This window comes from Podarcis liolepis, assembly GCF_965112155.1.
Source record: "Podarcis liolepis genome assembly, chromosome: 7".
Lineage (NCBI taxonomy): Eukaryota > Metazoa > Chordata > Lepidosauria > Squamata > Lacertidae > Podarcis > Podarcis liolepis.
In genome coordinates, this window is record NC_139561.1 from 64749831 (window position 1) to 64765983 (window position 16153).

Here is a 16153-nt window from a genome sequence, read left to right on the forward strand (position 1 = left end):
TTGTCAAGAATGTATAACTTGCTGTTGAAATGGAACACTCAGGATGAAACGGTGAAATCAGCTATGATTAAATGGGCACAAGATGTTGGACATAATATAATGATGGCTGACTGGGAACAGTTATGGACCATAGGTATGAAATTCACGGCATGTAATGCCTTAAGAGAAAATTTAATGAAAATGATGTATAGGTGGTACATGACACCAGTCAATAATAATAATAATACTAAGATGGTGATTAAATGTGGTATTATTATTATTATTCCACAGGATAACTGAAAAGCTGCATTTTATGTGCAGAAAAACTGGACACCACAAAGGGTATTCTCACAAGCCAGTTCTAATAGCTGCCTACCCCTTCCCAAGTTCTTACCCATTTTGCTTCCAAACCTCACTTGTTGCAATGCCTTATATTCAGATCATGCAATGCTTTTACTTCAATTCCAATGTTTTATTATTTTTGCAAAACCAACATTTCAAATCAGATATGAAAAACAGAAAAGGCACTGTGATCAATACATTGCAGAACAACACATCAGGACCACTCATACCATGTGGTTCAATCTAGCAGTTTGGTTTTATATATATAAAAGATTTAAACATCTGATTTAAAGTCCTTCATTTACAGAGTTGCACTGTACGAGTTTCTCTTTGAAATATACTGTCTGTCGTATTTTGTCATGATAGGCCATATGATGGAGGTGAGGAAATCACCTGTTATAGTTGCTAAGCAACTGCAACACACTCCTTAAACTTGCTGGGATCTACTGCATTGCTTGATCATAGTCTAGAGGCCATGGTGGGGGTGGCAGAATGCAGTTAACTGCTACATAACCCTTGCAGCAGAGATAGAGAACCTGTAGTCCTGCAGATGTTGCCCGGCTACAAGTTCCATCATCCTCAACTGGCTGGTGCAGATGGGAGCAGGACTAACACCTGTAGTGCCACAGATCCCACATCCATCCCTTGCAGGGTCAACATTTCAACCCAATTACTCATACCCTTCACTCAGAGCCACATTTGCCCTCAACTGCATGATTAGCTTGTACTTCCAGAGCACAAGAACATCCCTCAAGAAATGGGGTAAAAGGTCCTGCAATCGTATTTCCCATCTTGTATGTTTATTCATTTAGAAGGTAAGTTTATATGCTATGGAAGGGTTAGCCAACATGGTATCCTTCTGATGGTGGACTACAACTTCCATCAGTCACAGCTAGCATGACCAGTTGTCAAGGATGTTCAAGTCCAACATCTGGAAGGCACCAGATTTGCTACCCTTGACATAAGAGAAGGGACTAGCTAAGGAAAAACGGGGTGAGATGAGCAGCCAATGGTGAAAGTTTCTAAATTTTGCAAGCCATGCTTGTGGAAAAGGCACTTAATGCCATATGCAGCAATATGAATTAACTGGATGTTTCAGGATAGCATTAACTCTTCATCAATAGAATGCATGAGAAAGGCAAGTGAGGGACCAGCTACTTTTCTTATTTACAAGTGAATTCTTAATTGATTTGTAAGTCTAGACCTTGAAACCCATTCTAAGAGAGTCCTTTCCCTGTTCTACATGGGCTCACATGGGCAAGAGATGAACTTACACAATTCTGAAAGCATGAAGGTCATATCATCACTGCGTTCCAAGAACAAAGTTGTTTTGTTCCCCTCAAATCACTGCACCAAAATCTGGCATTTAATTATCTATTGCCCCACAACTGTGATGTATTGATGGCTTGTTACCAGTGATTCTAGTTAATTCTGTGTTCCCTCCCATTGGACTTTGCTGGTTTGTGAACTTAGATCCAAGGCCTCTCCTTTCCACTTCCAAGCAAAACACTTTTCAGAAGCTTTCAAAGTTCTAATTAGTACCTCTTAATACTAATGGTCTATATTTTGGACATATATTTTTGGTGTTCATACTTATTGGATGGGGCAGTTATTCATGTTTTTGAGTGATTTTTGTGAATGAACACTTAATATAGTTATTTTGTTTTATACTTCATATACGTTTCATTTTGATATTTTTTTATTGTCGATTGTATGCTGTTGTCTCTGGAAACTGCTTTGTGACTCCTCCTGTGTAAAGCGATACATAAATGAGAGACCTGCTCTAATTCAACTGAGATCAATTGCTGAGCTCTGCTCATTTTGCCTCTAATTGATGGCCCAAGTTTGCATGTCACAAGATACCAGGTAATGGTTTGCTGGAATGTGCTTTTGTCCCTTTCCTGCAAGTGGACCCAAACCATTATCCCTGGCTTAGAATTAGAGCAAAACAAACCATGACCCCAGATTTGGAGGTAACGCTAAGCCAGGAATCATGGTTTCTTTTGCTCTAACAAAGCATCATCAGTAAGCCAAGGACAAATCTTTGCTACAGATCAGGGTATGCTGAGACTGAAACAAACTACAATTTCTGCTTCAGGTGTAATGCTAAGTCAAGGATCACAGTTTATTTCAAGCTAAGTGGCCAAGATCGCAATAACTTTGGTGTTCAGTTAGCCACTAGGTATAGTTTCCCATAACATGTGAGTTAAGTGGAACTCACCACAGGCCAAGCTAATTTTCCCGAGAAGTTACTGGAGACAGTTCTCATTCTGTGCAAATGATGCTCAATGCATTACAGCAGAGTGCTTTTGGACATTTGTGTCAGGCAAATTAAATCCTGCCGGGAGAGTGCCCGTTCTTCGGTTTCTCCCTACTGAAATGCAACACCTGAGGATTGCTAACACGTAAACACTGCATTGCATTGCAGTCCCATCTTTTAAGCCCCAACCACCCACCATTTCAAACCCATTCATGCCACTAATCACACCAGCTTGAATGGTTTGTCAATGAGAGAGAAATAGACGTTCCTCAATTTCCTTCCAGTTTCACCATCATGCCACTCCAACTAGCTTAAGAGTCCAGCCATGCTGCAGAGGGAGAAGTGAAGGAACAGCAGAGGGCAGCATGATCTTCAGTCCTTTGTCTGGGGCTACCTGCCATTTCAAAGGTTCAGAGAATCCCAACATAGTCACCTACAACAAGGATACAAAAGTTGTTAATTTGTTACTTTATACAAAAACATTGTAAGATAATTAGGCTGGTTCACATAGCTAGCAATCTCCATACTGGTCTTGCGGAACATGTGGAACCACCAAACAGCTCATAACCTGACTAGTAATGTATATTATGATTGCACATCTTTTCTCAGTGACATGGCCACCCCGCCGCAGCATCCTAGCTGGGCCATGAGCCCAATGCAGGTACTGTGTGTCAATCACGTGGGGAGAACCAGTGAAGAGTAGTGGTTAGTGTTAGACTGGGTGACCAGGGTCCAAATCCCCACTTATCCATGAAGCTCACTAGGTGATCCTGGACCAGTAACAGTCTCTCAGTCTAACCTACCTCACAGGGTTGCTGTGAGGAGAAAATGGAGTGGGGGAGCACAATGTACACTGCTTTAAGCTTCTTGGGGGAATGGTGCGATATAAACATGAGAAATATAAATAAACAGCCACTGCAAGAGGGATCCCCATTGCACTAAACAACTCACTGTCTTCAAACCATTCAGAATTAGGGTGGAAGGAATGTTCAGAATAAAGCACAATGATTTCAGAAATATCCTCTGCTTCGTAAGAGTTACCAAGAAAGGAAAAATATGGAAATGGCAAGTTTCAATTAGGGATAAGGTTTTCACTGTGTTCTTTAAGAGAAAACTGTACCACTGTAAAAACAAACTGTACCAAGATTGTAAGGAGGGGACTGCCTTTATCAAGCTTAATGCAATTAAGAAAATACCAAGAATGAGAAAAAATAACTTTAAGGTACAGACATCTGCCAAGCACTTGCTTACTGGCTTAAGGCCTGAAGAGTCTAGGGATTGTGGGTAGCCTGAACAGGCACAAAACTACCACAGCTTCTTTCCCAACAAGAGGACACAGTATCCATCTGCATAGACTGATCTCTTGTCAGAAATGAATAATTAAAAAGTGATTGCAGAGCACGGGGTAGACCACATACACAGGATGCAAGAGGAAGCAAATAACATTCTTATAAAATGGCATTTAAAGATGTGAATTCTGTTTTCAGATGGCATTTTGCTGTTTAAGTCTATTACAGAATATTCTGGCAAGTATCTACCTACAATTGCCTATTGATGGAAGGAGCTTCTCTGAATATTTGCAGCAATCTAATTTTCTGAAGAATCATAGGACAATTTTAGGAGGGAAAACCTGCGGCTGCCAGATGGCGCAGCAAGATGGGAACATGTGCCAACCCTGAAAGCTCTACACTGCCTGCATGTGTGCTACCAGGTTTGATTCAAGGCGTTAGAGATGGCCTAAAAGCCCTAACCAGCTTTGGGCCCAAATATCTGCCAGAGCATCTCCTCCAATGCCAGACAACTTGATCTTAAGATCAGCCAGTGGAGAGAGCAGCTCTGTTCACAGTCCCCACCAGGATTCAGGGTGAGGGGATGTATAGAAGGAACTTATATGTGGTAAGACCTCATCTCTGGAATGATCTCCTCTACAAATGAATTTCAGTTCAATTTATTTATGCAGTCTGATAATAGAAGATTTACCCAGAGCAGCAATATATGTGTTTTAATTAGCTATTACAATTTCCACCCTCATTTGAATATGCTTTAGTTATATTTGCTGTATTTTTGTTGATATGGTTTGATGTATATCAGCCTGAGCTCTTTCTGAGACTGGCTAATTATAAATATCCCAAATAAATTAATCTCTTGGAAATACTCAGCAACTAGATTGAACAATGACAGGCTGCCTTCCTACACCTGCTGCCCACCTCACCCAACTGCATTACTTATAGGGAGCAGAGGCTGCAGCCTCTGTGTTAATTTGTGGCATCCTCACAAAAGGAAAAGAAGAGAATCTAGGAAGGCATGTGACAGGGAAATGCAAACAATGCACGCCTATCATTTTCTGGTGTGAGCATCATAGTGACCTGGAGCCAGCTGGAAGACCAGCAAATCTGCAGCCCTAAAGTGGGCAAGAGCAACAAGAGCAGTGTATGGGGTGGGGGAGATGGAAGGAGCTACTTGCCTTCATGCTGGGCAGTTTCCCCTGCCCCTCAGAGGTTAAATCCAGCTAATCAGATAACTGGGGAAGTGTCCTAACAGCATGAAGATGCAGGTTCAACTCCTGGAATTTCCAGTTAAAAAGATCTCAAGAAGCAGAGCTAGGAGAGAGCTTTGCCCAAGACCATCAGCAGCCACATTCAGGATGAGGGACAATCTATCCTCCTCTTGGTCAGTCAGGGTTTAAGTTGCCATCATTTAGCAGAAATGGGTACCCATGAATGGAGCACATGAACATGGATGATATGAAGTGATACTTGAATAGGTACTTTTGCCTTTCCAGAGCAAATATGCATACGAATCTGATATGGAGATTCCGTGGTGCATTTCCTTTCAAGCGAAATCCAGCACAACAGCTCACTGTATCTTGGCAAAGGTAACTGAGAGGGCGCTTATTTGGTCATGCCTGGTTTAGACAGACCAATAGCCAGACTAAGGTAATTTTGTACTCGTATTGAATAAGGGGTATTCAAGTTCTTACTAGAGCCATTAAAATTATTCTTTGTCATAACAAAGGCTCAAGAAATGTTAAAAATTACTGAGATGCCAGTAGATGCAATTTTCAGGCCTGCTTTCCCTTCTTTCCTTACTTTAGTAGTTGCAGATGAGACAGGTGATGGAAGAATCAACACACTGCTTTCTGGCCAGGTCAAGAAGATGGCATAGACTGTTTCTCCCTTTGAAGTGTACCTGAGAAAATATATAGCAAAGCAAAGTTGTGGAAACAAACACAAAAGTTCCAAAGCAAAGAAAAAGCATCCATCTTTTGCAGGAGCAGAACATCTGTATCGAAAATACCTTCCCTTGCTGATGTTTGCAGGGATCTAGTGCTTCTTCCACCTTCTCATGTTGTGGCTGCGTGGCCAAGAATGATGAAAGCCTCAAAGTCCACCTGTACACTCACACCCCCTAAAAGCAAACATTGCATGACGGTCTGTCCTTGCTTTTCAACTGCTGCCGTCACCAACATGGAGGTGGGTCTGGCAGGGGCCTGTGGAAACTTTCCATTAGAGTTCTATGCTGGGCCATTCTCTTTTAAATGTTCTCTGCTCCTGAAAGACTTTCAGAATTGGTATTCTCTCATCTCTCCCTCTACTTAGGATTTAGCGCACCACCATGTCATAGCTGATGTATGCAGGGGAGCTCTTAATAGCAAAAATCATTCCTGCATTGAATGAGGGTTGAACTAGATGACCCTCAAGATCCCTTCCAACTCTTCAATTCTGTGATCTACGAAAAGCTGCCTTGGAGATAACTGGTGAAATGACAATGTGTATCTTTTAGATAAATAAAATAACTACCCCCAATGTAGCAAATACCAAAAAGTCAACCAAGAAGATTTAAAAGTGTAACCAGCATTTAAACAAAACAAAGCCATTTGTGGTTTCAGATGTTAAATCTAACACAAACCTTCTCATTAAGTAAAATAAAGCAAAACACAGCAAGAAAAGAAAGCATTAATATGAACAGCAAACCTTCATGGGCTTTGGGTGCTGAAAGAGCAGAGAAGTGCAGTCCAATCAAGTACTTTGACAGCCTGCGTCACCTGTGATTGACAATACTTTATGTCTTTTTCTAAGGTGAGGCCTCTTGCATTTCAGTTTCCTTTGAACTACTGCAGCACATGCAAGAGGTTTGCCCTTCTTACTACCTCAGTAAAATAGTGTCTAGGTAATAAAGGCTTATAGAGACTAGATCTTCTTTCACACCTGAATTCATAATAAAAAAATTCCTTCCAGTAGCACCTTAAAGACCAACTAAGTTAGTTCTTGGTATGAGCTTTCGTGTGCATGCACACTTCTTCAGTATCTGAAGAAGTGTACATGCACACGAAAGCTCATACCAAGAACTAACTTAGTTGGTCTTTAAGGTGCTACTGGAAGGAATTTTTTTATTTTGACTATGGCAGACCAACACGGCTACCTATCTGTAACTGGAACCTGAATTCATGTAAGATACTACAAAAGGAATTTTGTGTAAGTGTGCTTGTTCCTAAAGAGGTTCTAACACAGTTTACTCATCACATTAAGGCCAATGCAGCAACCAAATATCCATGAAGACACTGTGACATCTCTTGTTGCTATGCAAATAATGGTTAACTACAGATAGCTGACGCATTAGAGGCTACCTCCCTGAATCTTCAAGAAGAAGCCCGCTTTTGTATTAGTTTTTGCCATACCATGTGCTGCAAGTGCAATTCTCCTTTTGTATTCTCCATGGCTTTGATTCATAAATGGCCTCCCCATTAATGCCTAGCCACTTCCCAAGGGCCAGGAGCCTCTCTTGGAAGACTGGAGCAATCACCCCTTCTTTTGTGGGTCCCACATTGAGAAGATAGTTTCCACCATAGCTCACAGTTTGCACAAGTTCCTGTGGTAAAGACAGAAACAGAACATATACACATTTTTAAGTCAAGAGAGAAAGAAAGTCATTCCCCAAAGCAGCAATAAAATTGCAAGTGCCTGTTTAACTAGTTCACTCCTTTACACTGAGAAAGGATACTCTAGAACAGGGGAGATAACATGTTCAACAATACCTCAAAGACCGCTTCTGTCCATATTAACCAACCTGGACCCTGCACTCATCCTCTGAGGCCCTTCTTCATGTGCCTTCTCTGCTAGAGGTCTGGACAGTGGCAACATGACAAGGGGCCTTTTCTGTAGGGGCTCCCCATTTGTGGAATGCTCTCCCCAGGGAGGCTCTCCTGGCACCTTCACTACATATCTTTAAGTGCCAGGCAAAAACAGGTCTTTACCCTGTGACCTTTTAGAAGTGAATGGGATGTTTTAATGTCCTTCTCTTTCCTCTTGGTTTTAATATATCTATGTTTACTGTCTGTTCATAAGTCGCTCTGGGTTTCACTGGGCAAGATAAAGCAACTAACAAATGTTAATAATAATATTAATAGTAGTAGTAGCAGTCCAACATCTGGGGGGACAACACATCAGCCACCCCTGCTGTAGAACAACCCACAAATGCCTGCCTCCTTTTTCCTGAAAGACTTAGGAAATTCCATATCCTCACAAGTATCCAACATTATAGCAAAATATTCACATTGCAGAATGTATCCTGCTGTTCTTGCAGTAATTTCAACAAACTGACTCTGATAAACATACTGTACAAAGCGAAATTTTCACCGAACATAAATGTCTTGCATGCTCATGTTGATGCCTCCAACATTTGTGGGGAGGTTTAAGTGTAAGTTGGGAAGAAGGAAAAGGGCCTGTCTGAGCAGGTATGGTGGTGGCATTTCATGCCAGTTCTTATCCTCTCCTTCGCCTTTTATCTTATGCAGTCCCTTCAAAAGTCAACAAACAGGATGAATGCTTATGGTTTTGCATGGTTTGTTCTCTTTTCAGGTATTCTTCTGTGGTTGTAGGAGGCAGTCGGTTTGGGAAAGATTGAAAAAGCCTTTTTTTAAAAAAAGATACTGAGCTTGTTCAGCACCATTTACATGTGTTTAAGCTGAAGTACAAAAGTATCTAGCATTTTCCTAAAGAATGTGGCCTACTTTAACTAGAGATGAGGCTCAATTCAAATCTCTGCTCTGGCTGTTGCAACCTCCAGGCAACTCTCTGCAAGCTTTTGCAACATCATTGCTGGATGGCCAATCCTTGGCCTTTGTTTACACTTCAAAGTGCTCACCTGAATGATGCTGGATTCATCCATGAGTTCATTGATTTGCATGTTGCTTCGATACCCCCAAGAACTTCTGTCAATAGAGCTGCACATCTCCCACTTGTGGTCTGGCAGAGTGCCAGGCTTGTATTTATCTTGACAGTTATAGAAACCTCCATGGTGACAAGAGCAATTGGTGCCCCATCGATCATTCACCACTACAGTATCCTAGAGGAAGAGATTCATATGAAATAACTGCAGCTGTTTTTCCTTATGCTACAATCTTCAATAATTACAGGTGCGTGTGAAATCCTCCAGATAAAACAGAGGTTAATGTTTCAGGATAAAAATGGAAGTATCCAGTGTGTTCTGCTCGTCCACTTTGCTTTGGATCAAAGACGGGGGACAGCAAAACGTGGCCCTATAGATGGCTGTAGAATCCCTGTTAGCACTCTGAAGAAAGTGGCCTCATTCACACAAAACCATGGCTTGTGCATGAGCTGGAACGAGCCTTAACAAAGGCTTGGGCTTGCACCCAGCTCCCTGACAGTGCAGTGAGGAAAAAGACTTTGCTACAGTTTAGTTTCAATGTCACAGAATCCTGGCTTGTTGTCTGCCCATTCCCAGATGACTGCAGCATTGGGTGGCAATCTGCATGTGGGAATGAGCCACTGCTGTTGGAACTTCTGTATCATCTCACCTTAAGCAAATGCCTTTCATATGAGTTTGTACCCACATTCAGCTGCCTGGTTGCAGTAACAGACTGGATGAGGGTGCTGGATGGGGATACGCTGCCTATGCTCTAGTATAATGTGTTATATGTGGGGCTACCTATGAAGAGGCTTCATGAACTTCAGCTGGTGCAAAATCTGGCTGCCATATTTATAAGTGGAACTGGGATGATGAATAATCTAATAACAGCGCCAGCCATCTGTGCGGGCTTTCAGCTGATTTCCAGGCCAAATTCAAAGTGCTAATTTTAACCTATGAAGTGTCATATGGATGAACACTCTATTGCCTCAGAACCTCCTGGTCATCTCTGGAGCCCTTTTCTGAATACCATCTCCAACGGAGGTGCAGAGAGTCACCACGTGAGAAAGTGCCTTTCCTCTTAGAGGCTCTCTGCCTTTGGATTACCTTCCCCAGAAAGGTGCACCTGACTGCAAATCTAATATCTTTTCACTGTCGGGTTGGTTGTTTTAAAAAAATACTGTGCACCCCAATATTTGAATACTGACATCATTCTCTCGCTAGCTCAATGGAAGGTTTTTAGCTGCTTATGGTTTTACGGTGATTGTGTGTGATTAATTTTATGGCAGGAAGTGCACTCTTGGAGGGACACATAGTGTGATCTTTTTTAGTTATTGTAGTTGTAGGTTTAAATATTTGTTTATAAACTGCCATGAGACCTTTGGGTATAATAAAGCAACACATATATAATCATAACCATAAGCTGATCCTGCATCAGAAGCAATTAATACATCTCACCCCGGAGGAAAGGGAAAGGGGCAGAACTTACAAAGGAGCACAAAAAATGTGACAATCCCATATACCAGAAACCATTCTAAGAGATTCATCTCAAATGCAAACAAGGAGACTACCCAGTTCTTAGCCTGATTAGTAAACATGAAGGAAATTGAGATACCTTGACTGGACTGTCATTGTAAAGCCAGGCGAGGAAAGAGGTTGAGTTCCAGTAAGTATCTGGTGCCTCCCAGTCTCCATCAGACCAAATGAGATCTGGCTTGTATCTAAGATGGAAGTACCATTGCGTTATAAATCCGAGTTGGTATTTCTGCAGAGATGAGCCACTAATAGCTGCTTATGGTATTGAATTATTTTGTAAATGTATTACAACAATTTATACCCCACCTTTCTACACCAAGTGTGCTAACTGCACTTGTCTACAAATGACCGGGTGGATAGAAGCCTATTGTGCCAGTGGTCTGCATGCAAGAAACCTACATTCTTATTACAAAACTGGAGTTCTTTGTGCACTACAAACATGTTTTAGAAATGACAAAGTTATAGGGTTGCATATGTACTGCAGTTCCATAAAGCATAAAATTGGACACCAGGTACAGAACTTGAGTGGTGTTTTTTGTTTTTTTAATGTTCCTAGCTCTCTCGTCTGTAAAGATATGCTTGAAAGTCTGTCAGCATTGTTTGCTGAAATTCTGGAAGCCACTGTGGGCAAAACAAAAGGGGTTGACCTTTACACTCACTAAGACTACAATCCTATGCACCCTTACCTGTGAGCAAACCCCACTGAACACAGTACGATTTTCATCTGAGTAAACATGCCTACAAAGAGCTGAAGGGGATGGGGCAAAGCTTGGCTACCATTTCTAAATAAGTAACCATGACAGGGCCTAAGAGGAAGAGCTTCAGCGGCTTGCCCAGCTATTTCCCCCTCTAAGACTATCAAAACAATACATGTATATATAGCCCTGGCATATATATCCTGCCGTTCCTCAAGGAGATCAGGACACTGCTTATGAACTTACCCATTTCATCCTCATAACAACCCACCAAGGTAGTTTAAGGGGACACATAGTGAACCATTTGAGATTTCATAGCTAAGTCATGGTTTCAATGTAGGAAACATGGTGGTAGAATGTTGGGACTATGGCAGAGGCGGCCTATGTAACTTTATACAGCCCCATACACTCTGTTAAGTGTTGCAAGAACAATAACAATCTACCACGGCAACAAGTAGCAAGGGGAAACCTCTGAGCAACCCAATTTACTTGAAAGTCTCACTTTGTTCAATGGGGCTTGCTAGGGAGCAAGCATGTAAGTGGAGGTTGTTCAATCTTACCTCAAGACAAGCTCATAAAGCTCAGGCAGGATCTTGCCATAGACAAAAAACTGACTCTTGAAGCCATTTTTTTTGTCCAATAAATAGAGCGGGTTAAACCATTCAAAGAGGGAGTGGTACAGTCCATAGTGTATGTTCCTAAAGATTAAACAAAGGGGGAAACACAGTAATAGAATTAGATAGGTCTGGATGTCAGCAGAAGGCTGTGAAGCCCAGGACCCTGCACAGCAATAAGCTTCCACTCCCCACTTGTTAACCCACATAGATACCTTTCTCTGAGAGCATCCCCCAGTTCACCCACCAAGTCTCGATGGGGCCCTGTATCTACCGAATTCCAGTTCCATGACACGTTGGACCCCCAGTTGGTGAAGCCTTCATGGTGCTTTGTCGTCAACACCACATATCTGTAGGAACCAAAGGCACAGGATTAGAAGGGAAGAAAATTAATCAACAATATTCCCAAATCTAACAGGGAGGGTAGGTGAGGGCTGGAGAGACTAGACCAAGATGGGCCTTCCCAACTTTGTTAAATCACTTTATTTTCTCTCACTCTGGCTGCACTTCCAGACTGTCACTAATTTCATGTGAGATTCAATCATGTACCAGCTAATTCAGGTTGTACAATTATAGCTGATTGGGAGGTCTCGCAGCAAATCCGCTTCCCCCAAAGGTCTGACTTTTTGCGATAAGTGACAGGAAAATGAACTGGAAAGTTGGGATAACATTTGCTTTGATGCAATGGCATTCAACCACCCCACGAACAAATTAGAATGAATGCTCATTAAATAGCCAATGGCATCTAATCTCCCTGCAACCAAATTAGGACAAATACTTAATAAACAAGTTGGCCTGAAAGACACTTAAGTAATGCTTCTATTTTGCCTTCTCCCTGAGTACAGTACTCTTCAAGACACTGCAAAAACAACTATTGCTCGTGTATTCTGTTATCTTCTGCAAAAACACAGATCTCTTCTTTTATTTTCCCAGTTTGATGACTGAAATTCTCTTTGTACACTCAGATTCACCCTTTCTCCTCCATTCTTATTTCTGGTGCCTGTACAGCTGGGTTTTTTTCCATTTCTTGTTTTGCTGGCTTCTGTTTCTTCATTGCCCTGCATTTTGTCCAGTTACTACTTTTCTTTATTTATTTTCATACTCTGGCCCCTTCTTATCTATCTCTTCCTCTCTGCGAGTGATTGAACTTCTTCCCCAAAATCTTCGACCTCTTGTAACTTCTGCATTGACTTCCCCATTCCACTTCCTTTTGTATCCCTCCCCCTCCCTTTACTGTATTGCAGTGTTTCCCAACCGGTGTTCCGCGGCACACTAGTGTGCCGTGAGAGGTTGCCTGGTGTGCCGTGGGAGGGAGGCGGGTGAGTAGGGCGGTGAGAGGCGGCGGCGAGGATCCGCGTCGAGCCGGGGACGGCTCCACGGTGGTGGTGCCGAGGTTTCTCTCTCCATTCTCCCCTCACACACACACACACAGGAAGATCGGCTGACAGGACCCAGCCAATGGGGCGGCGGCGGGGCAGCGCGTGCAAAAGGGAGGAGCGCGAGACAGCGGACGAGGAGGAGGCCGGCATGTCCGGGCAGCAGCAGCAACAACAGCAGCAGCAACTCCCGGCGACGGCTCCTCAAGCCCCGGGCAACCCTACTCCCTCACCGGCCTCGGCCGCCCTCCTGCTCCACCCGCCGCCGCCTCCCCCGCCGCCGCCGGCCACCTCGGCCCCGCCGCCGCCCCCTCCTCCGCCCGCTATCGCCGCCACCACCACAACAGCCGCCACCGCCTCAGCTGCCGCCGTCCCTCAGTCCCTCGCTTTGCTGCGCTGCCTCCTCCCCCCCCACCCCCAAAGCTTGGAGGTTCCCCGGCAAGGGGGAGGGGAAAAAATTGAAAACTTTCACTTTCGTGCGTCCCTCCCGGCGTGACGCTGCGCGCTGATGTCACGGGGCTGTAATGGTGGTGTGCCGCGAGATTTTTTTCTTCAAACAAGTGTGCCTTTGCCCAAAAAAGGTTGGGAAACACTGCTGTATTGTATTCTATGGATAAGTCCTTTTAAATCAAGGGTTGTATACAATGCTACTCCGACAGAGTCAGACTCAATGAAGATAATGAACATAACTTAAGTCGATTAACTTCAATGGGTCTACTTGAAGTAGGACTTAGTTGGATACAATTGTATGGCGCATACCTTTTGAGGCGTTTCCTCAATAAGACTATAATTTTAAATTAGATCATCCCAACAGCAATGTCTGGAAAATGGCTAGCCCAGCTTCGTAAGAAGCCTCACCAAGAGATAGGGTGTGCTAGCTGGTCAAGAACTGAATGACTGAGGGAGGACTACAGCAAAACCTTTTGCACGCCAACTCGATAAGACTAATTGTCTATCTAGTTCAGCATCCTGTTTCCCACAATGACCAACCAGATGCCTCTGGGAAGTCCCCAAACAGGACATGTCTGAAGGCAATAGTTTTCTCATTGCCACATCTTTCAGCAGGAAATTTCAAAACTTAATTACATGTTTTAGTATGTATTTTACATTTTTGTAAGTCCCAAAATCCACTGCATGTCAATTTTATTGGGTGATGCTGTGACAGAATTTAGGAAAGGGCCATAGCTTTGCAGACATAAGATCCCAAGTTCATTCCCTGGCATCTCCAGGTAAAGCTGGAAGAGGAAGTGACACAGTTCAGTGCAACACCTTCATTCTTCTGCAGGTTAAGACTGTACTCAAGATAGCCTCAAGCCTAGAAAATATAGCTATGTCCTAATAATTATGAACGCTATAATAGCTTTGCAATGATTTATGAAAGAGCAATGGTGTGTAGTAACAATAATTTTCTATGCAAGAGTATTTTATCCATCGCAGAACAATGAAAATGCCACACAATAAAAAATATTGTACTATATATATATATATATATATATATATATATATATATATATATTCCTGATATTGTTTCTGTGACTGTTGTTTTAAACTGCTTTTGATGTTCTTTTTATGTTGTAGCCCACCCTGGGACCTTAGGGTGAAGGGCGGGAAATTCATAACAACAACTGCGATTAACACAGTCCTCGCTGTGCTGTTTGTCACATGGATTATTATACACCATTATTATTATTACTGCTCAGTCGTGCTAAACCCCAGGCCGGCCGCTATGCAGAAGCGGCCTCTGCTGCCCGCTCCGCCCGTCTGCTGCTGACCTTGCGCCGGCCTGCTGGAAGAGCTGCGCCCACTGCCGGGGCTGGAAGTCGTGGGCGGTGAAGCCGGGGGCGAAGTCCGCGTAGCTGGTGCCAGGCGGGAAGCGCGCCTGGACGAAGCGGTCGAAGTCGGGCTGCTTCTCGCCCCGCCAGTGCCACCAGAACCATTCGGAGCCCCAGGCCGGCACCGAGAAGACTCCCCAGTGGACGAACACGCCGACCTTGGCGGCGTCGAACCAGCCCGGCAGCGGCCGGGCGTCCAAGCTGGGCCAGTCGGGGGTGTAGCGCTGAGGGGGCGCCGAGGAAGAGGCTGCCCCGACGAAGCAGAGCCACGCCGCCGCCGCCGCCGCCCGCAGGAAAAGCCCCTGGCCCGTCTCCATGTCTTTCCCCTCAGCAATCGCCGCTCAGAACGGCGCTCGCCGATTGGCGCCAGTAAGCGCTTCCCTCGGCCAATCGCAGCCTCGCTCCCATATGTAAATCATGCATAATAAGCGCGCGACCCGCCCGGGGGATGAAAGCGAGCAGCTGATAGTGCGAGGGAGTGAGAGTGGCATACATTCTAACGACAGGAGCGGAGCTCAAGCAGTTTCCCAAGATCTTGGGTCTCGATAAAGGAAATGGGCGGTGTGGCTTGTACAGTACTTCATTTTTTTAGAAGACTTGCTAGACGGAAGTCTTTCCCAATGCGGTTTCCATACGAGGTTAAGATAGAAAGGCGTAACAACAGTCAAAGGGGGGGGGGGAGCTGTCGCATAATGATAGCTCCAAAGGCAAGCCGGATGCGCTGACTGCAGTACCAGATCCGAGTTCAAATCCTCAGCCATGAAATGCACCATATGACTTTCGGCCGGTCACCAACTCATGGCTTGACCTAGCTTGAAGGGTTGTTGCGAGGATTAAAAAATAGGGAGAATCGTGTATCCTGCCTCAACTTCCTCATACATAAGTATAATAAATAAAAGTAGCAATAAAAAAAATCCAACTCTTACTAATACCATTTCAGAGCACATAAACCTTAAAACTATTATAACACACAACGTCTCTGCCAATGCCATCTGAAACAATGTCCTCAGTGCCTATGTGTGTGTGTGCGCACACACACACACACATATATATCCCAGGAGGGAATTTCATAGTTAGGGTTTTATTTTGTTTTTGAAATAGTTTTTATTAAAGATTTTCATGAATTACAAAAGAATGTGCAATGTCTCTTTTTTGTTGTTCAGATCAGGGAATTTCATAGTTGTACAGTGGTACCTCTGGTTACGTACTTAATTCGTTCTGGAGGTCCGTTCTTAACCTGAAACTGTTCTTATCTGAAGCACCACTTTAGCTAATGGGGCCTCCCGCTGCTGCTGTGCCGCCGCCGCCACTGCGCGTTTTCTGTTCTCCTCCTGAAGCAAAGTTCTTAACCCAAGGTACTATTTCTGGGTTA

General features: G+C 43.7%; 1 protein-coding gene across 3 annotated transcripts; it reads right to left on the minus strand.

Annotated features, from left to right (window-relative positions):
- Positions 1-430: 430 nt before the first annotated feature.
- Positions 431-15160, minus strand: FUCA1 (alpha-L-fucosidase 1). Of its 3 annotated transcripts, XR_014528227.1 has the most exons (9): positions 14722-15160; positions 11789-11923; positions 11520-11657; positions 10344-10449; positions 8726-8926; positions 7260-7450; positions 5671-5770; positions 1592-3014; positions 431-1560 (listed from the first exon to the last, which is right to left on the minus strand). XR_014528227.1 is itself a non-coding variant. In XM_083511856.1 (8 exons), the coding sequence occupies exons 1-8, from the start codon at positions 15096-15098 to the stop codon at positions 2874-2876; spliced, it is 1389 nt and encodes a 462-aa protein (XP_083367982.1). In that variant the 5' UTR covers positions 15099-15160; the 3' UTR covers positions 431-2873. The 3 variants fall into 3 exon arrangements, 1 of the variants encoding a protein (XP_083367982.1); XR_014528228.1 differs by having other exon boundaries at positions 431-3014; positions 5671-6789; positions 7021-7450; positions 14722-15145; XM_083511856.1 differs by having other exon boundaries at positions 431-3014.
- Between the last annotated feature and the right edge of the window lie 993 nt (positions 15161-16153).